At 38.8% G+C, this 22929-nt stretch overlaps 1 protein-coding gene across 14 annotated transcripts in view; it reads left to right on the top strand.

The window, feature by feature from the left end:
- The window catches only part of KMT2C (lysine methyltransferase 2C), a 206933-nt gene that overhangs the window by 34285 nt on the left and 149719 nt on the right, over nt 1-22929 (top strand). For 11 of the 14 annotated variants that reach the window (XR_003002445.1, XM_024739160.1, XM_024739152.1 and 8 more), the window contains exons 1-2: nt 6353-6483; nt 7451-7560. Coding sequence is in view for 13 of the 14 variants with exons in the window: in XM_024739160.1 (XP_024594928.1) it covers nt 7504-7560 (57 nt within the window). In the remaining variant the exon portion in view is untranslated. Of the gene's footprint in view, nt 1-2864; nt 3066-6334; nt 6484-7450; nt 7561-22929 lie in introns of those variants that run through there. The other 3 variants (XM_024739165.1, XM_024739164.1, XM_024739156.1) reach the window with 1 other exon arrangement.

The raw sequence follows: 22929 nt of genomic DNA, 5'->3' as shown, positions 1-22929 counted from the left end.
GAAGCTCGTGAGTGGGTTAGAATTCCCCTGTGTTTGCGGGTCCTGGGTGTTCTGTACTCTCCTACCGCCACAAACTTGGCTTTTAGCAATTTATAAAATTTTCACTGAATTCTTTAGCCTGCTTGGATGACATCCAGTGAGTGACCTCTTCCTCAGATTAAGCAAGGGCTTGTGTCTCTTCTCTTCTTGGAAGTGCCTTTCATTCAACTGCAGGTGAATCGTTTCCTCTGCAACTTTTGTAATCTGATGTGTTCAAGAAAAGTGAATTTGTGGATTGTCTGGTGAGTTTTTGCTGTGACAGTGGAAGCAAAGTTCTTTGCAGCTTTCTACTACATCCAAAGCGGAAGCCAGGGATTTCCTTTGTGCCACCCTTTAAAGTTAACAATAAATTACTCTGAGATATTTGACAGTCTTTATTTCCTACATCCCTTGTAACATTTCCTAATTCTTTAATAGTTTGAATATTTCTCTAAAAATATTTACATTGTGGGTCTGTTGTGTGGTAAAATTTCTCAGGTCTTATAGAAACCTGGGAATAATTTTATTATACCTTTACATTTGAGTTATGGTTTTGGATATAAAATTGAAGGTTAAGATATTTTTTGTCAGTACTTTAAAAGTATTTCTCCATTTCCTAATCAGTGTTGTTCATAAAGTTGCTGTCCATCTGATTGTTGCTCCTCATAGGTAATGTTTCTAGGGGAAGAAACAAACTAGAAACAGGGTATGCTGAAAGAAACGTAAGTTTAAAGCTTAGAGAAAATTATAAATAAGAAAATTAAAAAAATTAATAAGGTACTGGCAAAGGAATTTGGTGGATAGTATCCTTTAGGCAAGAAGAAAAACATTTTTTCCCCTATTTGACTTTATTTTTCTGAAAGTAGACCACATTTAATCATGAGCACGTGTGTGTGTGTATGTGTCAGTATCAATGGACAGCACAGTTTATCATGAAGTTGAAATACGTAATATTGGAAAAACTTAAATAGGTGACTTTTATAAACAAAAGGTAATTAGTTGAGAGAGGTCCAATATGAATTTAACTTGCGTTAAACATTACCTGAAAAGATTATTTCCATCACCTGTTAATGTAAGACATTATGAAAGTTCCTGAGGTAGACACTACAGAGGTGATGGTGGGAACTTTAATGCTTGAGAAGAAAGATTTGAGTACAGCAGCCATAAATGTGTTGTGAAGAGAAGATATATCCAAGAGGAGCAGTTCTTTTAATTCTGTTTTTTTCTAAGATCCCTTATCAAGCATATATTCCATAAGTATATATTGGTTTTTGTCCTTTAACTTTTTAAATGGTTTCTTTTTAAAAAAAATTATAGATTTTATTGTTTAGAACAACTTCAGGTTTACAGAAGTTTCCCTGCCTCAGTTTCCCCTAATGTTAGTATCTTTCATTAGTGTGATACATTTGTTACAACTGATAAACCAGTATTGATACATTATTATTATTATTGTTTAAATTTATTTATTTTATATTTGTGTTTTCGTTACTGCGCGCGGGCTTTCCTTAGTTGTGGCGAGTGGGGGCTACTCTTCGCTGCTGTGGATACATTATTATTAATTAAAGTTCATAGTTTACATTCATTCTTTGTGTTACATATAGTCCTGTGAGTTTTGATAAATGTACAGTGTCATGTATCTGCCATTAACTACAGTATAGCATATGAAGTAGTTTCACTGCTCTAAAAATCCAGTTTTGCCTATTCATCCCTTTCCTTCTCCTCTTAAACCCTTTCTGTCTGTTCCCCTGTCCCTCATCACTAACTGCTTAACCCACTTAAATTTATTTTTTTATATGTCTCTGTATGGTATATATATTATGCATAAAGAATGTTCCATCAAGTAGTTAAGTAAAACTTGGTCATCACTTGTTTTACATAGCTGGGATATAATTGAGTGGCCATTAAACTGTACCTTCTTCCCCAACCTTAATTTTTTACTTTCTTTATTCCTTTTCAATACTTCGAGATTTTTTTTTTTTTTTTAAAGAGAATTGATGGTAATTTATTTTCACTGGGCAAATCATGGAATGGTGATGGGGAGTTAAATTTAACTTATTCAGAATACCCCCAAAGAGCAAGAAAAAGTATATTTCAGTCTCTGTGGAGAAAAGGAAGGTAAAAAGTAGGATAAGAAATTATACGTGCAGTCTCAGTGGCCATGGCTCGTGGGCCCAGACGCTCCGTGGCATGTGGGATCCTCCCAAACCGGGGCACGAACCTGTGTCCCCTGCATCAACAGGCGGACTCTCAACCACTGCACCACCAGGGAAGCCCTTATAGGGAGCTTTAAAAAGTTAGACATCTCTGTTATGTTTGTGTAGATTAAGGGGAAATTTTAAAATTCCATTCAGGTTCAACTATTTTTATTTCATGCTCACATAAAAGAGTCTCTATTTCTTAGACCAAAAACAGATAGATGGTCTCCAATTTATGATGGTTCAACTTAAGATTTTTCTGCTTGCTTTCTTTCTTTCTTTCCAGTTTTCCCAGCACCACTTATTGAAGAGGCTGTCCTTTCTCCACTGTACATTCCTGCCTTCTTTATCAACTTCGAGATTTTAAAATCAGGTTTAAAAGAAAATTGTTTTTCTAAGCACAAACTATAATTTTTTGATTTGGTATATTTACTACTTAAAAAACATCATGCTATAGAAAAGTAGAATTGCAAATGTATAATTTTTTTGAACTTAATTGTTCTTACGGTATAGATATTTTTACATGCTTTGCTTGCACTAAAGCCATAATATTTAATTTTAAAACACAAGTATCTGCAATAGTCTGGAACTTGAAATAGTTAAATAAAGCTACTTCTCCTCTCTGTCTTCCGTACTTTTCATTTCTACCAGTGAACAGCTCTGCGCTTTTTGTTACTGTGGTGAAAAAAGCTCCTTAGGACAAGGAGACTTAAAACAATTTAGAGTAACGCCTGGATTTATTTTGCCATGGAAAAACCAGCCTTCTAACAAGAAGGACGTTGATGACAACAGCAGTGGGACTTGTGAGAAAATACAAAACTCAACACCACGAAAACAAAGAGGACAGAGAAAGTAAGCAATTTTGAATTTAAGTGGTTTGTAACGCAGTAAGACTATATATAGTTTTTCATTGCGATGTTTATGAATATACAAATGGGATTGTTACTGAACAATTTTTTATGTTTCCAACATTCATACGATGCTTTATGACTCACCATTAACCCAGCAGACACTCATTTTCTCAAAATTTCTTTCTTATTTAAAAAAAAGTTTAAGCTAGTTGTGTATTAACAAAAAAGAAGAAAACTTTAAAGAACATAATATAAGGAAGGCTAGAGGGGATTCATGGAATTTATCTATATATGGAATGAAAATTTTAGAAAATCAATGAGATCTTTCTTTCCTTTTCCTAGATAAGTTTTAAATAGTTTGTAAGAGTATAACATAAAAGAATAGCAAAACCAAAGTGGTTTTACCTATGTGTGTCATTTATTTATTTGTTTCTGTGGTTCAGAGAATGTTGAACTGTCCTGTAAACTCTTACAGTACAATGTTAACTTTCTTTCCTTCTAAATAATCATGTGCTGAGAATTCCCTTTCTAAAGTCAAAGAAGATGCTCTTTTTTTTATATGAAAGAACTTACATATGTTGTACACCTGAAACTAATATAATATTGTAAATCAACTATAATTTTAAAAAAAGAATTTACTATTTGTATAACTATATATGTGTGTCTATATTCATGGACCTTTTAGTTGTCCCAAACTCTTGTCTAATATGTTTGCTTTTGGAGTTAATATTTTTTTTATATGTTGTAGGTTCGTTTGAAGGCCATCTTAATATGTGGACTTGGCTCTGGTAGTTGAGGGAATAGAAGTTTCTGTGGTTGATGAGAAAGTGTAAAAATTAATTTAACTTGTAAGGCTAACCAGCTCTGCCCCTTGAGGGTGATGATGTAATCATCCAAGTGCTTATCTGGCTTTTATCCAAAGTTAAGTACTAAGGCACTGTGTTGTACTTACTTGATTGGCTTCTTCTTTTGGACTGCTGCCAATGAAGACCTGAAGTAGGAAATGAAACAATAACAAGAAAAACCCTTTTAAAAGAATTTAAAGTGGAACAGCTTAAGGAAATTTAGAAGTATTGTATTTAGAGTTTTGGTGTTTTTAAAGGCCATAGCTAGCTTTACCTTTCGTGATCAATTGGGAGCTCACTTTCTAATAAAATATATCAAAAGTCCAGAAAACTTATGTCCATCGGTCATTAGTAAATTTACTGGACTGGACCAGGTTATATCGTATATCCTCATGTTCTGCCTTGAGTAATGGCAATTAATAAACAACTGTTCTGGGAAGTACAGTTAGGCTTCATTTATTTATTTATTTTATAAGCTAAGTTAATTTTTAGTGAAAACTTTATGAGCTAAAATAATTATGTAAAAATAGCCTTGGTTTAATGAAAGTCTTTATATACACTTAAGAGTTTAACAAGTTATTAAGTGATGATAACAAGCCAGTTAATGGACCTTAGGAATAAAGCATGTTTATGAAATTTGGAAATCATTTAGGGATAAACAGTTACTTTAGCTTGGTCATTTTAAATATTTACAAAATATGTTGCTAATGAGTTATAAACCAGATAAACAGCTAGTTAATTTTTTAATTTGAAAAGGAGTATTTTAAAATAGTTTTTCCCTCATGGTGCAGTAAATATAAGAATATATAATCAAGGATTCATTTCCTCTTTTTTTTTAGATTTAAAATGGGGGGGTATGTAAATATTTCAGCTGACTACTCTCGATGTTCTCTCCGAAGCTGGGTTCCTCACCCGTAGGGTTGGTGTCAGCATCTTACTAATATGTTATGTACATACAAACTGGTTGTAAAACCTGAAGGTGAAATTTGACTAACCTGCTGCTTGGGAACTGGTTAGTAATAGACTGGTTAGTCATTCCATGGGTTTTTATACCTGTCCCCCCATCAAATTACGGATGTAAAAAAAGTATGTTAAAACAATGCATTCGTCTTCATAGATGAACTGTTAGTCTTTTTTTCCTCCTAATAAATTAGCAAGTTAGTAGTGAAGATGTATTTGTAGGAATGGAGATTATATTTACTGGAAGGTTTGTTCTCATTTCACTGTGGGCAAATTTTATAAAAACAAGAATTTGAAGTTAGCATAGCATGGTAAACTTAAAAAAAAAGCCTATGCATTTCTACTGCTGAACATAAAAAATACTGGTTATTTTTTATATGGTTTGATATTTAAATGTACTTATTGAAATATGTTAATACTTTTTTTCTTTCAATGATTCCAGGTATAAAAAAGTTTAGTACCCTGGTCATTGTGCTGATTTTCTCTTAATAGGAATCATGATATATATCCAGCATACATCAGTGCAGTGAGTTATGATCTATATTCAATAGTGATTTAATCCAGAATTATGATCAGGTTAAATACTGTGATATCAGGAGAAGATTAAAGTCTTAGTGCCAGCCATCTGATTTCCCATGTTTAATGTTAATCATAATAGTAGTCATTGTTTACTTCTTGATCTCAAGTCATATATGAAGTTTTAGGGCTTTCAAAGTTTGAAATCTCCCTTATGTTATTCAGTGAACACTTGCTCAGCGTTCCTTTTTATACTGTACTTTTTGCTGTTACACTCTTTCCCTTATTCCCAGGTCACTAGTAGCTATTTTGTTTTTGCTTTTTACTTCTGGTTTGTGAGGTAAAGTCTTAGCAGAGGATACTTGAGGCATCATGCCACAGTCCAGCTGTCGAGATTGCTGAGGGGACCGCAAGGAGGCTCCAGGGCTCACATTTCACTCCCACTGCCTCCCTCTTCACACTTGTAGTGGGTCTTCATTTCCCCTGGGACGTAACCTAACTGCCAGCTCTGTGGCGGCAGAGTCCTCACTGGTCATAAAGCAACTTAGAGATGTCTGATTTGATCCAGTTGTTTTCTAAGCATTTAAGGAAGGCCAAAGGGAATATTCATTTTATGTGATAAAATATGGTTCCTGACTAGACTATTAGAGTGTCACTTAAAAATATATATATATAAAATGGCAAAATAAGTCTGCAGCTATAATTTGTAACACTTCCTTATGGATTTGGAGACCTTTTTTTTTGTTTTTAGTTGCTTACATTATATAATATAGCTATCCAGTTTTGTATCTATACTATGAATAATAACATATTCTAAAAGTTGTTTTATGATAGTTTATGCCTAAGTAAAATTGATTAGGCAATACATTATATTTAAGTCGTTATAAAAGGAAACAATTTTCTGCTTGTTATCACTTTCACATCCGTTTTGTTTTATTTTATTTTCCAGGGAACGGTCTCCTCAGCAGAATGTAGTACCTTGTGTAAGTGTAAGCACGCAGACTGCTTCAGATGATCAGGCTGGTAAATTATGGGATGAACTCAGTCTGGTTGGCCTTCCGGATGCCATTGATGTCCAAGCCTTATTTGACCCTACAGGTATGAGCCAGTCTTCATTAATAACTACCTTTTGATTCTGTAAGCATTTTCACTTTAGCAAATTATCCACTTAATAGTACGTGCCGTTCATCCAGAAATAATTATCACATTGGAAAAACGTCATTGTTAAGTATACCTGCTTAGGTAAAATACATTGTCTAATTATGTTTACCTAACTTATTTAGCATCTGCACAGGGCCGTCACTGGGCTGGATGCTTTTATAAATGTTTGCATTTACACTTGTGTAGGCAGCAGTGCCATGGAGATCTGACAGTTTCGGAGAGAGAAATTTTAAAGGGATCTATGAAAACCTGGGGAACATGGCAGTCTGGGTCTACTTGAAGTCGGGTTGAAGGGTACAGATCTCAGCCTTGTGAATGTCCTGTAACGCAGGATAGTAATCCACGCTCATGATCTGGTGCTGTTGGGGTTTTGGGTGAAGAACTGCGTGTAATTGTTCAGGTGCTCTGTGAGAGAGAGTTTAAAGACTGAGCTGTTACTGATGATTGGTGTGGGCTCTTGGTGTGGGGTGCAGTGGAGCAGAGGTGTATATGTAGCTTATTTGTCAGAAACAAAGTATTAAGTAATTTTCCTTTATGTAAATACACCAAATAAAACATAGTAACGGTTAAATAAAATGACTAGAGACGAATTTCTCTGTTGAAGGAGTAATCACTAATTCAGTGTGCATCTGAATCACCTGGAGGGCTTGTTGACGCGCTGGTTTCTGGGCACCGTGGCAAGAGTTTTTGACTCAGCAGGTCTTGGTTGTGGTCTGATATTTGCATTTATAACAAGTTCCTAGATGATACATTTCGAGGAGGGCTGCTTTAGTGGTATCACAGGTATCAGATGCCATTGTGTATTCACACATTTGAATTGATTTGGGGGATTTTCATCTTTACCTATTAGCGTTAATACGTTTAATGTTTATTCAGTTGCTTCTTTTCACTTTAACCATTTTAGGCACTTGTTGGGCTCATCACCGTTGTGTGGAATGGTCACTGAGGGTGTGCCAGATGGAAGAACCATTGTTAGTGAACGTGGACAGAGCTGTTGTCTCAGGGAGCACAGAAGTAAGTAGAAGAAACACGTATTTAAACAACAGCTTTATAACATTTACTGTGTCAACATAAAAGATTCCCTTCCAAGATTTATTAAATGATTACTATCATGTAAAAACCCTTACGATAGGAAACTATTAATTTATATCCACGAGTAGTTTGTGCAGTTGTGCAATAAATGCATATCTTTAAAATAAATATTTTACATTTAAATCAGAAATTAAAATGCTTAGAAATGGGTATTACTGACTATGATTACGCATCTTACTCTTTAAGACAAAACTCTGACGAAGATTTAAAATAAGAGAGACAGGATTTGACATCTTTAGTCCACAGTGTGAGCTAGCTCTGTTTGCTATTTTAAAAATTGATTAAAATATTTCTTTTCAGTAAAGTTGGCAGTTCGGTTTGTCTTTTTGGCACTATCCCAAAGTAATATCATACACAGTCTGCCATCTTTCAAAGCTTTCACTGCGATTTCCGTGTGATTTTCAATCGAGAAATAAATGCATCGTTTACCTTCCATCTATAAAGGCAACAAACCCTATGAAGTGAAATTGCTTTGCTGCCTACAAATTCCCTTTGGTTTTTGACAGGTATATTTGGGAGAAGTGAAACAGGCCTTCCAAAGGAATATTAGAAGTGGAATTTTTTACCGTAGAAATTATACGGGCTTTAATAGATTTAATATAGGTAAACATTTCAAAAGTATTGTTGAGACAAGGACTTAGATTTAATTATTCAATTATTATAACATTTGCTTTACTCAGATGATCAAAATTACCTACTTTATATGGATGAGTAACCCTCACCTCAGGAGTAGTCAAGTTAAGAGTGTTTGTTTTGGAAACGTGACATTACATTTAAAGGCTTCCATTACCAAATTTTGAACAGTATAATGCAAGATAAATAATTTCCACAGTCTGAACATACTTAGATGGCCAGATCGTGACTGTGATAGATCAGTGAGAACTGTTTCTCCCATGACCTACTTTAGAAGTAGTTTTGGAATATTTTGTGACAGTGAAAAGCACTATAGGAAAGGCAATGAGCAAAGGCTAAAATAAACTGTAACAACCCATTTTTGATAAGGCTGTGGGGAAGTAGGTGCCCTTATGCCTCATTGGTGGGAAGGCAAATTGGTGCATGTCTTCTGGAGAGAGTTGTGGCAAAATGCCTAACAGACTATACGTGCACTTATCTTTTGACCTTTCTGAGATTCTATCCTGAAAATATGCCTCCAATAATACAAAAACATTAGCAGCATTGTTCAGTTTGCAAAATATCGGAAAGCACCTCTGACCACACATAATAGAACGGTTGAATGGACCGTGGTATGGTTCATACAGCAGAATACTGTGCAGCTGTAAAAATACCGTGAGGAATGTTTTTATGAACTGATACAAAGTAGTTTCCAATATATACTTTTAAGTGGAATAAAAGAGTGCAAAAGACCACTTACGGTGTGCAACGCTTTATGTAGGAAGGAAAGACGTAAGAAAGTATACATGCATATGCACATTTGTGGAAAAGAAACACAGGAAGAATAAGCCAGAAAGTAGAGAGACTGGTTACCTGTCTCTAAAAGGTGGGTGGAAGACAGGAGTGGGATCCGTGTAGCAGGGATGTGGTGCGACACTTCTCAGATATATCTTTTTGTATAGCTCTGACTCTTAGAACCATTAGAATGTTTCACCTACCCCTGAATAAGCAACTACAGCCATCTGGGCTATGGGGGAACCTAAAACGGGATAGCAGAATTCACGATGACAGGGGTAGGGAAAAAACTAAGCAACTGAAAAGTAGTGTCTTGACTGGATACCCGTAAAGCTAAAGACAAAAAAAACCCCTGCATATACATGCACATACCTGCTGTAATCGAGTGAGTAAAATTCTAAAATGATTTTTGTGGTGTTAGAATGGAGATATCAATATAAACTTAAGGTTTTTAATACTTACATGGAAAGATACAGAAATATAGGTATGTGTGTATGCATGTGTTTAGTATGCTGCATTTATCTCCTAGCTCTGTCCCCTGTGAAGGCCTAGAAGTAGTGACTTCTGGTAGCAGTGAGCACATCTAGTGCCTAGATCTTGGTTTCTAACCAGTGTTCTCCAATGAAAAGGACCAGAGCTCCTTGAAAAGTGGCTCATGGTGCAGGAAAGATTCAAGTTGAGGTGTCAGAAAGCAAGGAAATGCTCAGAGAGATGGGGCCTCAAGCACAGGAGCCAACCTGAAGGAGCCCCTAAGAGCTGGACCAATTTGAGCAGTAACAGAAAATAATGATAAGTCTTGGGGTTTCATCCATGGAATGAGACACACTGATAGATAAATTGATAAAATAGATAAGTAGCGTAGGTCAAGTCACATCACTTCTCTGCCTGACACTCTTCAGTGACTTCCCGTTTCACTAAGAGGAAAAAAGCCAGTCCTTCCTGACTGGCAAGGCCTCCACCATCTTCACCACTCCCACAAGTGCCCTTCCCCTCCCTCGCTTCCTTCAGCCTCAATGATCTCTTTGGTCTTCCTCAAAACTGTCCACCTCTAGGCCTTTGCAGTCCCTGTTCCCTACATGCATGGCTTCCTCCCTCATTTCCTTTAGGTATTTATTGAAGTTACCTAATCTGTGAGGGCTTTGCTGGGCTCCCTATTGAAAATTTCAGGAGTCTCCTCCTCCCATCATACCCTCGCTGGATTGTTCTCTCCTCCGTACTTACCAGCATCTAACACAGTGTATATTTACTTAATAACCTTGTCTGTCTCTCCTCACTAGATAATAGTGCCCTTCTGAAAAGGATCTTTTTCTCTTTTGGTCATTCCTCAATAAATACTTGTAGCCTAAATGAATAGCCCTAAAGATCATTCATGGAATCATTCATAGTTACAAGAAAGAAGTCACAAGTAAGTGCCAAAGTGTTAAAGGAGGTCACCAGTGTGGTTAATTTTTATATAAGCTTATAAATTTATAATTGTCAAAAGAACCCCTCTAAAATAGAGTAAATCTTTACAGTCCTACGTAAGAGATGGGGTGGGGTGGTGTGAAAATGAAAAATCTTTGATGTCTTAAAAGGTCCCCCAGGGGCAAAGTGTGTAAAAGTGCTGTTGAACTTAGAACAGGCTTTTATTTTACCAAAAGCAGATGTTAAAAATTTGTCGACCGTTATTAGGATGACATGGCTGAATGTATTATATCTACCTCTGTTTTCAAAGAAAATAAACACTTCATCTGCCTCTTCAAGATAAAGGTGGTGTTTCAACAATAAGAATGTAACGACTTTTCACAGAAACATGTGCTGAGGGGTTGAGCATTTTGAAAACAGATGTTTGGAACTGTTTCTATTGGTAGTTTATTGCCAGAAACAGTGAAAGTTTGTAATCAGACAAACAACAAAAATATTCTCACATTGGTTGCCAAAAAATCCTGGACACAGAATTTCCTGATTAAAATATTCTAAAGAGTTTATGGATGTTTTAAACCCCTTTGTTAAAAATTAATGTTTTTACTTTGGAAGGTGAAAATCTACTGGCTAATTTTTGATAATTTTGGTTGGGATTGAAAAATGGTTGTAGAAATATGTACTCTTGTTTAGATCTCCCTATTTTTGTGAGAATCATTTTTTTAAAAGCCTTTGACAGATACTGAAATAAACTGAAGTTAGCATTGGACCTTTCAATCTTTTAATGATGGAAAAGAACAAGATACAAAGCTCAGATGGGGGGTTGCAGTACTCTAAACTTTTGGATTGTCTGCATCTTTAAATAAGAAATATTTGAGCACGTGTCCTTAATATACATCGTCATTGGAATATGTATCTCTCCTTTATGTCACTTAGCAACATTTGTAAATTTATGTTGTTTCTGTGAGTATTTAATTACCTTTGGTCCCCCCACTAGGGCTGTAGGCATCACGAGGGCATGAATACTGTATGTGTTGGTTTGTCATTTTATCTCTAGTGCCTGACAAAGTACCTGGAACACAAGGGAGTCATTTATGGGGTAAATGTATGCATGAGTGGAGTTTGCCAGTGAAGGGTAATACTGAGTGCTGTGGTCCAAGGGAGGGGAGTGTGCTACTGGCACCTAGTGGCGCTGCGAACCACCTGCACTGCACAGGCAGGACCCAGCTCCCCTGGTGCCGAGGTTGACAAATCCCCCCCCCCCACCCCGTAATCAGGAAATATTATTTCTATTTTAAAGCTAATACATTTAATATATTTCCTCCATTGTTAAATGGCATTATCAAGCAGTTTAGGTTTTCTGGAATGTCCCACAAATTGTTTTTCAGTTTTTCCACAGGGAACTTTATTTATTTTTTGCTAGATGGGAGAATATGCTAAACTACGACCTGTATTTCAGGAAAGGTAATGGCGTTTCTCTTTTAATTTCCTCTTTGGAGCCCTGGGGGTGCTACCAACAGCTTGGAAATCTGGATAATTTGAATATTACCAAGGGAATACTTTAATCCTGAATTCTACAGATGTTTGATCATTTATTTACCTATCGCCCCTCTTTCCAGCACTTCGCTCATTGCCCCCCAAAGAAATATCCCATAAACCTCCAACACATATTTCCGTTATTTAACTAGTTCTGAATCAAATGTTCAGCCTTACTCTATAAATAAAACATTAAAACATTACTTATAACATCTCTCCACTTAGACTGATAATTTCTCATGCTTTCTTCACCCTCATCATCTGCCACAACCCCATATTTTTTCTTTTTTTAATTTTTTGGCTGCGTTGGGTCTCCGTGCGGTGCACGGGTTTTTCTCTAGTTGTGGCGAGCAGGGGCTACTCTTCATTGCAGTGGCCTGGCTTCTCTTGTTGTGGAGCACGGGCTCTACGCGCATGGGCTCAGTAGCTGTGGCTCACGGGCTCAGTAGCTGTGACGCACGGGCTTAGTTGCTCCGTGGCATGTGGGATCTTCCCGGACCAGGGTTCGAACCCGTGTCCCCTGCATTGGCAGGCAGATGCTTAACCACTGCGCCACCAGGGAAGCCCTCACAATCCCATATTGCAATTCCATTGTATTCTACTGATTTTGTGCCAGTTGCCTTTGTGCAAAAACCACCGAAATTCTGCAAGAAGAGTTGTAAGTTTCTAATATTTTGGGTTCTTGTTGTAGACTGAAGAAGAGGACAAAAATAGCTTTTCTATATAAGGTGGAAGTACACATAAAGAATGTAAACAAGCAGTGTAATGTAAATGTAATTTTTGTTTTAAAAAATTAATAACAATGTACAGTAAAAGTCTCTGTCCACACCCCTCCCCTGTAAACTGAAAGTAGGTTTATATAAGATCGTTTTAAATATGGTCTGTATCTTTACGTAAGATGATCTCCAAGTACCCACTTTATGAATAATGTTGTCTAATACTGCTATTTTTTATATAATCCTAGTGCTTTGCAATGTAAACTAAGAAATTATCAAAGTTATGTGTTCTTCATTTTGCCCTATAGTTTTTTAAGAGGAAGGAAACGTTCACAGATCTGAATTCTCTGTTTGTGCTCAGGGGTCCACAAGATACCTCTACCTTGGAGACTGACTAGGACTCATGGGACTCAGCACAGAGTTGTAATTATGGCTAAGACTTGTTGCCTTTATGTGCTAAAGATGCAAAATGAAAAGATTTTTTTTTTTTTGGGCGGTACGTGGGCCTCTCACTGTTGTGGCCTCTCCTGTTGCGGAGCACAGGCTCCGGACGCGCAGGCTCAGCGGCCACGGCTCACGGGCCCAGCCGCTCCGTGGCATGTGGGATCTTCCCGGACCTGGGCATGAACCCGTGTCCCCTGCATCGGCAGGCGGACTCTCAACCACTGTGCCACCAGGGAAGCCCAATGAAAAGATCTTAATGGAGAAAGACCTTGATGAAGTCTGGAAGACCCCATGTGCAGGCTTCCTTAGGTGCTTCCGCCTGTGAGGGGCATGCAGAGCTCCCTCTTCCTCCAGCAGTACAGATAGGGCAGCATGTGCATGGTGCTTCTGCCCGGAGAGGCTCAAGGTCTTTACTGGGGCTAGTCATGTATGCACCCTCTGCCCAGCATGTACCAGAAGGAAAACCATATTGTTTGCACAGATGATCTAGGCACAGTAAACTGCCCTTATCACATAGGCAACCCTGGGAGCCCTCCAAAAGCCAACTTCCTAGATGCCACCTATGTAAGCAGGCCTTTCTAAGGATAGTAGTATCAGGAATGCTGTTTTAACCCTTCTTTTGCACGGAGATAAGATTGGATTGTGTCTCAATTTCAACATATTTCTGTCTGTATAACTATAGTACTTGCTTGTTAGTTTACAACAATGAATTATTCCACATCATAGGGAGGCTGTGATAGGTGCTCTAGTGGTATATAAAATAAATTTTAACTTTGATCAGAGGAGAGATATTGATAAGGACACTTTTTTCTTAACATCTTTATTGGAGTATAAATGCTTTACAATGGTGTGTTAGTTTCTGCTCTATAACAAAGTGAATCAGCTATACATATACATATATCCCCATATCTCCTCCCTCTTGCGTCTCCCTCCCTCCATCTCTATCCCACCCCTCTAGGTGGTCACAAAGCACCGAGCTGATCTCCCTGTGCTGTGCGGCCGCTTCCCACAAGCTATCTGTTTTACGTTTGGTAGTGTATATATGTCCATGCCACTCTCTCACTTCGTCCCAACTTACCCTTCCGATAAGGACACTTTTGACTGTAACAGAAAAATTCTGTATTTGACTCTGAAATCTACTTTGATATTAATATATCCATTCTAACTTTCTTTTGACTAGTGTAAATACGGTATATCATTCCATCCTTTTATTTTACCCTATTATATTTTTATACTTAATGTGTGTTCCTTACAGGCAGCAGGTTTTTAACAAATCTAACCTGGCAGTTCTCTACTTTTTTATTTGTAGCACTTAGGCCACATACACTTACTGTGATGAAGCCCCTCCACCCCCATTTGTGTCCATCTGTTCTTTGTTTCCTTTTTCCTGCCTTCTTTTGGGTTGGAGTTTTTTATGACTCCATTTTATCTCCTTTGCTGGATTATCACCTGTACCTCGTTTTACCTCGTTTTATTGTGCCTTGCTTTGTTGCACTTCACAGGTGTTCTGGTTTTTTACAAATGGAAGGTTTGTGGCAACCCTGCATCAAGTAAGGTCTATCACTGCCATTTTTTCCCAACAGCATTTGCTCACTTCATGACCCTGTGTCACATTTTGGTAATTCTCACAGTATTTCAAAGTTTTCCAGTCTTATTATATGTGTTATGGTGATCTGTGATTGGTAACCTTTGAGGATGCTATTGTAATTGTTTTGGGGTGCTACAGACTATGCCCACATAAGACAGCGAACTGAATCCATAAACGTTCTGTGTGTTCTGAGTGCCCCATCCACTGGCTGTTCCCCTGTCTTTCTTCCTCTCCTCAGGCCTCCCTATTCCCTGAGACACAACAGTATTGAAATTAGTTGTGTTAATTACCCTACAGTGGTCTTTAAGTGTTCAAGTGAAAGGAAAACTCTAAATATCTCTTACCTTAAATCAATAGCTAGAAATGATGAAGCTGAGTGAGGAAGATGTGTGGAAGGCTGAGATAGGCTGAAAACTAGGCCTCTTGTGTCAAACAGTTTAGCCAGGCTGTGAATGAAAAGGAAAGCTCTTAAAAGAAATTAAAAGTGCTCCTCCGGTGAAGACACGAACGACAAGAAAGCAACACAGCCTTATTGCAGTTATGGAGAAAGTTTTAGTGTTCTGTACAGAAGGTCAGACCAGCCACAACGTTCCCTGAAGCCAAAGCCTATTCCAGAGCAAGGCCCTAAATTCTCTTGAAATCTATAAAGGCTGAGAGAGGTGGTAAAGCTGCAGAAAAACACCTTGGAGCTAGCAGAGGTTGGTTCATGAGGTTTGAGGAAAGAAGCCATCTCCGTAACATAAAAGTGCAAGTGCTGATGGAGAAGCTGTGGGTCATCCAGAGGATCTAGGTAAGATAATTATAATGAAGGTGGCTACAGCAAACAGCAGATTTTCAGTGTAGACAAAGCAGCCTGCTATTGGAAGAAGACACCATCAAGGACTTTCATACTAGAGAGGAGAAGTTGGTATCTGACTTCAGATATTTAAAGGACAGGCTGACTCTCTTGTTAGGGGCTAATGCAACTGGTGACTTTAAGCTGAAGCCAATGCTTATATACCATTCCAAAAAATACTAGGCCCCTTAAGAATTATGCCAGATCTACTCTTGTGTGTGCTCTATAAGTGGGGCAACAAAGCCTGGATGACAGCACATCTGTTTGCAACATGGTTTACTGAGTATTTTAAGCCCACTGTTGACACCTACTGCTCAGAAAAAAAGATTCCTTTCAAAATACTACTGCTCATTGGCAGTGCACCTGGTCACCCAAGAGCTCTGATGGAGACGTGCAATGAGATTTATGTTGTTTTCATGCCTGTGAACACATCCATTCTGCAGCTCATGGATCAAAGAGTAATTCTGACTTTCAAGTCTTACTATTTAAGAAAATACATTTCGTAAGGCTGTAGCTGCCAGAGATAGTGATTCCTCTGATGGATCTGGGCAAAGTCACTTGAAGACCTTCTGGAAAGGACTCACCATTCTAGATGCCATTAAGACTATTCATGATTCGTGGGAAGAGGTCAACATCTCAGCATTAACAGGAGTTTGGAAGAAGTTGATTCCAGCCCTCATAGGTGACTCTGAGGGGTTTAGGACTTCAGTGGGGGAAGTAACTGCAGATGTGGTGGAAACGGCAAGAGAACTAGAATCAGAAGTGGAACCTGAAGACGTTGACTAAAATGCTGCAATCTCGTGATAAAACTTGAGCAGATAAGGGAGTTGGCTTCTTATTGATGGGCAAAGAAAGTGGTTTCTTGACAGTGAATCTTTTCCTGGTGAAGATGCTGTGAAGATTATTGAAATGACAGCAAAGGATTTAGAATATTACATGAGTCTTACTTTCATTGATAAAGCAGCGGCAGGTTTTGAGAGGATTGACTCCAATTTGGAAAGAAGTTCTACTGTGGGAAAAATGCTATCAAACGGCGTTGCATGCTTGAGAAATTGTTTGTGGGAGGAAGAGTCAGTTGACTTTCCAGACTTCACTGCCGTCTTATGTTAAAAGCTTGCTACACCACCCCGCCTTTGGCAACCGCCACCCCATCACACAGCAGCCACCAGCAAAAAGATTGTGACTTGCTTTAGGCACAGATGATGGTTAGCAGTTTTTAGCAATAAAGCATTTTAATTTATTTATTAATTTATGTCTGCATTGGGTCTTTTTTGCTGCACGCGGGCTTTCTCCAGTTGTGGTGAGTTGGGCTACTCTTCCTTGCAGTGCGCGGGCTTCTCATTGTGGTGGCTTCTCTTGTTGCAGAGCACAGGCTCTAGGCGCACGGGCTTCAGTAGTTGTGGCTCGCTTGTGGGCTTCAGTGGTTGTGGCTTGTGGGCTCAGCAGTTGTGGCACGTGGGCTCTAGAGCACAGGCTCAGTAGTTGTGGCGCACGGGCTTAGTTGCTCCGCGGTGTGTGGGATCTTCCCAGACCAGGGCTCAAACCCATGTCCCCTGCATTGGCAGGCGGATTCTTAACCACTGCACCACCAGGGAAGCCCAGTAATAAAGCATTTTAAAATTAAGGTATGTACGTTGTTTTTTAGACAGAATGCTATTGCCCACTTAATAGACTACAGTATTGTGTAAACATTACTTTTATATGCTCTGGGAAACAAAAAAATATTGTGTAACTCGCTTTATTTTGGTGGTCTGGAATTGAACATGTGGTATCTATAAGGTATTCCTGTAACCCTTGTTTTGTTATTTTATTGGTTGCTTTAGGGTTTATAGTGTGCATCTTTCACTTACCACAGTCTACCCTGAAGTGATATTATGTAGTTATCTGTATAATAAAAGTGTACTTCCATTTCCTTCCATTTCCCCCTCCTGGACTTTGTGCTATTGCTGTCATGTGTATTTGACTTCCACATGTTATAAACTCCATAGGGTATTGTTATTTTTGAGTAAACAGATACCTTTTTTAAAATATTTATTTATTTATTTATTTATTTATTTTGGGCTGCGTTGGGTCTTCGTTGCTGCACGCGGGCTTCCTCTCTAGTTGCGGCGAGCGGGGGCTACTCTTCGTTGCGGTGTGCAGGCTTCTCACTGCAGTGGCTTTTCTTGTTGCAGAGCACGGGCTCTAGGTGCGTGGGATTCAGTAGTCGTGGCTCACGGGCTCTAGAGCGCAGGCTCAGTAGTTGTGGTGCATGGGCTTAGTTGCTCTGCAGCATGCGGGATCTTCCCAGACCACGACTCGAACCTGTGTCCCCTGCATTGGCAGGTGGGTTCTTAACCACTGCGCCACCAGGAAAGTCCCTACAACATTATATTTTGACTTCTGTATACACTACAGTGTGCCCACCTCCAAAAGTTTAGTTTCCATTTGTCACCGTACAGCTGACCCCCTTTACCCATTTTGCCCTCCACAAACTCCCTTCCACTCTAGTAACCATTACTCTGTTCTCTGTATCTTTGTGCTTTGATTTGGTTTGATTTGTTCATTTATTTTATTTTTATTTATTTATTTTTAGATTCCACATGTAAATGACATCATACTGTATTTGTCTTTCTCTGTTCGACTTACTTAACTTAGCATAATACCTGCAAGGTCCATCCACATCACAAACGACAAGATTTCATCTTTTTTTGTTTGTTTGTTTTTTAAATAAATGGCCGTGTAGTATTCTATTGTAGATATATACCATATCTTCTTTAGCCACTCATCCACCTATGAGCACTTATTAGGTTGTTTCCTTATCTTTCTATTGTAAATAATGCTGCGATAAACATATGGATGCATATATATTTTTGAATTTGTGTTTTTGTATTGATAAGTAGAATAGCTGGATCATACGTTAGGTCTATTATTTATTTATTTATTTTTTGTGGTCCGCGGGCCTCTCACTGCTGCGGCCTCTCCCGCTGCGGAGCACAGGCTCCGGACGTGCAGGCCCAGCGGCCGTGGCTCACGGGCCCAGCCACTCCGCGGCACGCGGGACCCTCCCGGACCGGGGCATGAACCCGCGTCCCCTGCATCGGCAGGTGGACTCCCAACCACTGCGCCACCAGGGAAGCCCCTTATCTGGTAATTTTAACATCTCTGTTCGTTTGGGGTCAGTTTTGAAGATTGTTCTCCATTTGGATTGTGTTTTCCTGCTTCTTTGTGTGCCTAGTAATCTTTACTTGGATGTCAGGCACTGTGAATTTTACCTTGTTGGGTGATGGATTTTTCACAGTAGGAAATGAGAAGTTAGGGTGATGAGTAGTTCAGTGGCTTCATGATGCCAAGTTGCCAGGTTCTTATACTGTCCTTACATTGTGCATCCACGGCATCTTGGTCCAGTTTCTCTCATAATCAAAAGATGGTGGGCAGGAGCTCCAGGGGTCATACCCTCATTGTATAACATTCAGAGACAGAAAAAAATAGAACCTTTTCTATATTATTTTAATTAAGGAAAATCCTCTACATATGCTTTCCTCTACCCTAGCAGATTTCTTCTAACATCTCATTAGCTAGAATTACCTCCCATGATATGCTTTAAACCAATAAGCAGTACAAGTGTTGGGACAACCACCCTTTGGTAAGACTCTGTGATTCTTCTCTGGGGCCAGGGATGGTACCTACCCCTCTAAAGCTCATTGCTGCTTAGAGGAGTGTGGCTATCTGAACAAAATTGAGAACCTTAGGAAGGAAGAAGGCAAAATGGATGTTTTGTAAGTTAATTAACAGTGTCTGTTATTGAAACATATTTTGACTGAGGGAAACTGAAAATGTTTTAAAAGTAGGAAATATTTAAGATGGTGTTTAGAGGATGGGCTAAGTTTCAGTAGGTTAACATAGGATGTCTAGACAAAGGGTCTTCTATTTGTTATTTGTAGTCTTTTTCATGATAGCCATTTTTACAAGTGTGAAGTGATTGATGTCTCATTGTGGTTTTGATGTGCATTTCTCTGATGATTAAAGACATTGAGCCTTTTATGTGCCTGTTGGCCATCTGTATGTCTTCTTTGGAAAAATATTTATTCCAGTCTTCTGTCCATTTTTTTAAATTGGGGTCCTTGTTGTTTTTGATATTTTGTATGAGCTGTTTATAAATTTTGGATTTTAACTCCTTATCTGTCATACTATTTGCAAATATTTTCTCCCGTTCAGTAGGTTGTGTTTTCGTTTTGTTGATGGTTTTCTTTGCTGTGCAAAGGTTATAATTAGGTCCCATTTGTTTATTTTTGCCTTTATTACTTTTGTCTTTGGAGACAGATCTAAAAAAATTGTTGTGATTTATGTCAGAGTGTGCTGCCTATTTTCTTTTCTAGAAGTTTTATTGTTTCAGGTCTTACATTTACTTCTGTAATCCATTTTGAGTTTACTTTTGCATATGGTGCGAGGAAATTGTTCTAATATCATTCTTCTTAAAAAATATTTATTTAATTTATTTATTTTTGGCCACATTGGGTCTTTGTTGCTGCGTGCGGGCTTTCTCTAGTTGTGGCGAGTGGGGGCTACTCTTCGTTGCGGTGGCTTCTCTTGTTGCAGAGCATGGGCTCTAGGTGTGCGGGCTTTCGTAGTTGTAGCATGCGGGCTCAGTAGTTGTGGCTCACGGGCTTAGTTGGTCCACGGCATGTGGGATCTTCATGTCCAGTTTTCCCATCGCTAGTTACTGAAGAGACTGTCTTTTCTCCGTTCTATGTTCTTGCCTCCTCTGTCGTAGATTAATGGGCCATAACTATGTGGGCTCTCTATTCTGTTCCATTGATCTACATGTCTGTTTTTTTGCCAGAACCATACTGTTTTGATTACTGTAGATTTGTAGTATAGTCTGAAGTCATGGAGTATGATAGACAAAGGATCATCTTGAACAAAATTTTGGGGTATGTGGAGTCTGGAAGAATGTCACGTATGAGAATAACTGGTGAGTAAGTAGGGTGGTGGATAGTGGGAAATGGAAATGGAAAATGTCCTTAACTTTGCATTCCAAACTGAGGAATTTCATTAATGAAGTTTCTTTTTTTTTTAATTAATTTTATTGTATTAATTAATTTATTTTTTGGCTGCATTGGGTCTTCGATGCTGCACGCGGGTTTTTTCTAGTTGCTGAGAGCGGTAGCTACTCTTTGTTGCGGTGTGTGGGCTTCTCATTGCAGTGGATTCTCTTTTTGCAGAGTACGGGCTCTAAGCACACGGTCTTCAATAGTTGTGGCTCGCGGGCTCTAGAGCGCAGGCTCAGTAGTTGTGGTGCACAGGCTTATTTGCTCCGCGGCATGTGGGATCTTCCCGGACCAGGGCTCGGACCCGTGTCCCCTGCATTGGCAGGTGGATTCTTAACCACTGCGCCACTAGGGAAGCCCAATGAAGTTTCTTAATAAGAGCAGCATTAACAAATCTGAACCCTTCCCACCTTTTGTAGTTAAATATGAAGATGTTTACTTGAAGACAGAAATATTTAGGATTACTCCTGTAATTAAAGGGCAATAAATGTAAGTTTCTGAATTTAGGTATTATGTGTGAAATATGAAGATAGGATGTTGTAGGGATGGAATGAATTATGTTTTATTCTTTATGGATTAGATGGCGGAGTTGCAAATGTCTCCATAGTTTCAAGTCTGAGTGTATGGGAAAATCAGGAGTTTGTTTGGACTGTAATGAGCCTTAGATACCATGAACGTCTTTGGGACTAAATGTCAGGGTTGGAATTTTAGACAATGTTCCTAACTAGCAATGACTGCAAATCAAGCTGCCAATGGATAACATAAAGCAAGAGGAAAGAAGATGGACAATTGACCCTTTTGGCAATGTTCAGAGGAAGAATTCCGGTGAAGAGATGGATGTGACACAGAGTAAAAGTTGTAGGAAGTGTACTAGGAATTACTGAGTCTGGATGAGTAGCTTTAAGGAGGTATGGCCACTGATTCACATGTGTTTTTGTATTGTAAGATTTCCTAAAAATATTTTCTAAATAAAATATAATTAACTCTATTGAATGGGGGAGAATCAGGAATTTTGACTTCTTTTTCTGTCAGACATTGTTAGCTAATGTCAAGGTACAGCCTCACCAAGCAATACTACCTGTCTACACCGAGTTTTTTCATTTTGCACAGTAAGAAATTGTATGCTCTCTTCACTCTAAAATGCAAGGCTCTGAGGAGGATGTCAGCATCAGTTATGGATTATTTCCTCAGAATACTAAGTGCAAAATCTGTTACAGCAGGATAATCCAAGATTTGACCACAGAACGCTTTAGGTATACCTAAGTATAAGAGCTGTTGTTTTGTTTTCTTTCACCCTGCCAACTTGATTCTGAAAATGTATTTAGGATTTGAGTTGGGTGGAAGCTAAGAGGAAACTGGAAATTTCTGTTACAGAAAATTAAGAGTTTGATATGCCTATTTGGTAACATAGTTAAATTTGAAGGGCCCATTTAGTGAAAATGTCCCTGGCCTTAGTGTTTTCCTTAGTAAAAGCTGTATATTCTTTTTTTTTTGCGATATGCGGGCCTCTCACTGTTGCAACCTCTCCTGTTGCGGAGCACAGGCTCTGGACGCACAGTCTCAGCGGCCATGGCTCATGGGCCCAGCCGCTCCGCGGCATGTGGGATCTTCCTGGACCGGGGCACGAACCCGTGTCCCCTGCATGGGCAGGCGGACTCTCAACCACTGCACCACCAGGGAAGCCCTGTATATTCTTTTTAATCATTCTTTTTAGTTTTAATTAAGTTTGATATAAAGAAATGAACTTACCTTTGTGATGAAGTAAGTGGTGGTACTCTTTGATGTTATAAAGGATCCCTTTGATGTAAAACGTGAGGTGGGGGCAGAGAATGTCATGAACTCACATGTGCATAAAATATTATTTGAAGGCTACACAGGAAACTGGTAAAATTCTTTGCCTCTAGGGAATTTATCCTGTGTAGCTCTACACAAAGTGACTTTTGGTTGTATACCCTTTAGGATGTTTTGAATTTTGAATGATGATATATTTTTTTTTTAAGTAAAACACTCTTAGTAATTTCTAATGTGTCCCTGAAAATGTATTTCAGAAGTTCATTTCTATAGTTTTGCCCTAATATTTACGTGTTTTTTTTTTTTTTTTTTCACTGCTGTGGCCTCTCCCGTTACGGAGCACAGGCTCCGGACGCACAGGCTCAGCAGCCATGGGCCCAGCCGCTCCGCAACAGGTGGGATCTTCCCAGACCGGGGCACAAACCCGTGTCCCCTGCATCGGCAGGCGGACTCTTAACCACTGCGCCACCAGGGAAGCCCTATTTACGTGGTTTTTTAATGTACTGTGATACAGGAGTTCAACTTCATTTTCTCACATATGGA

Source organism: Neophocaena asiaeorientalis, unplaced genomic scaffold (genome assembly GCF_003031525.2).
Source record: "Neophocaena asiaeorientalis asiaeorientalis breed wild unplaced genomic scaffold, Neophocaena_asiaeorientalis_V1.1 scaffold145, whole genome shotgun sequence".
In the NCBI taxonomy this organism is placed as follows: domain Eukaryota; kingdom Metazoa; phylum Chordata; class Mammalia; order Artiodactyla; family Phocoenidae; genus Neophocaena; species Neophocaena asiaeorientalis.
The sequence above is the reverse complement of the archived record's forward strand: the minus strand, read 5'-3'. Positions and strand labels throughout refer to the sequence as shown.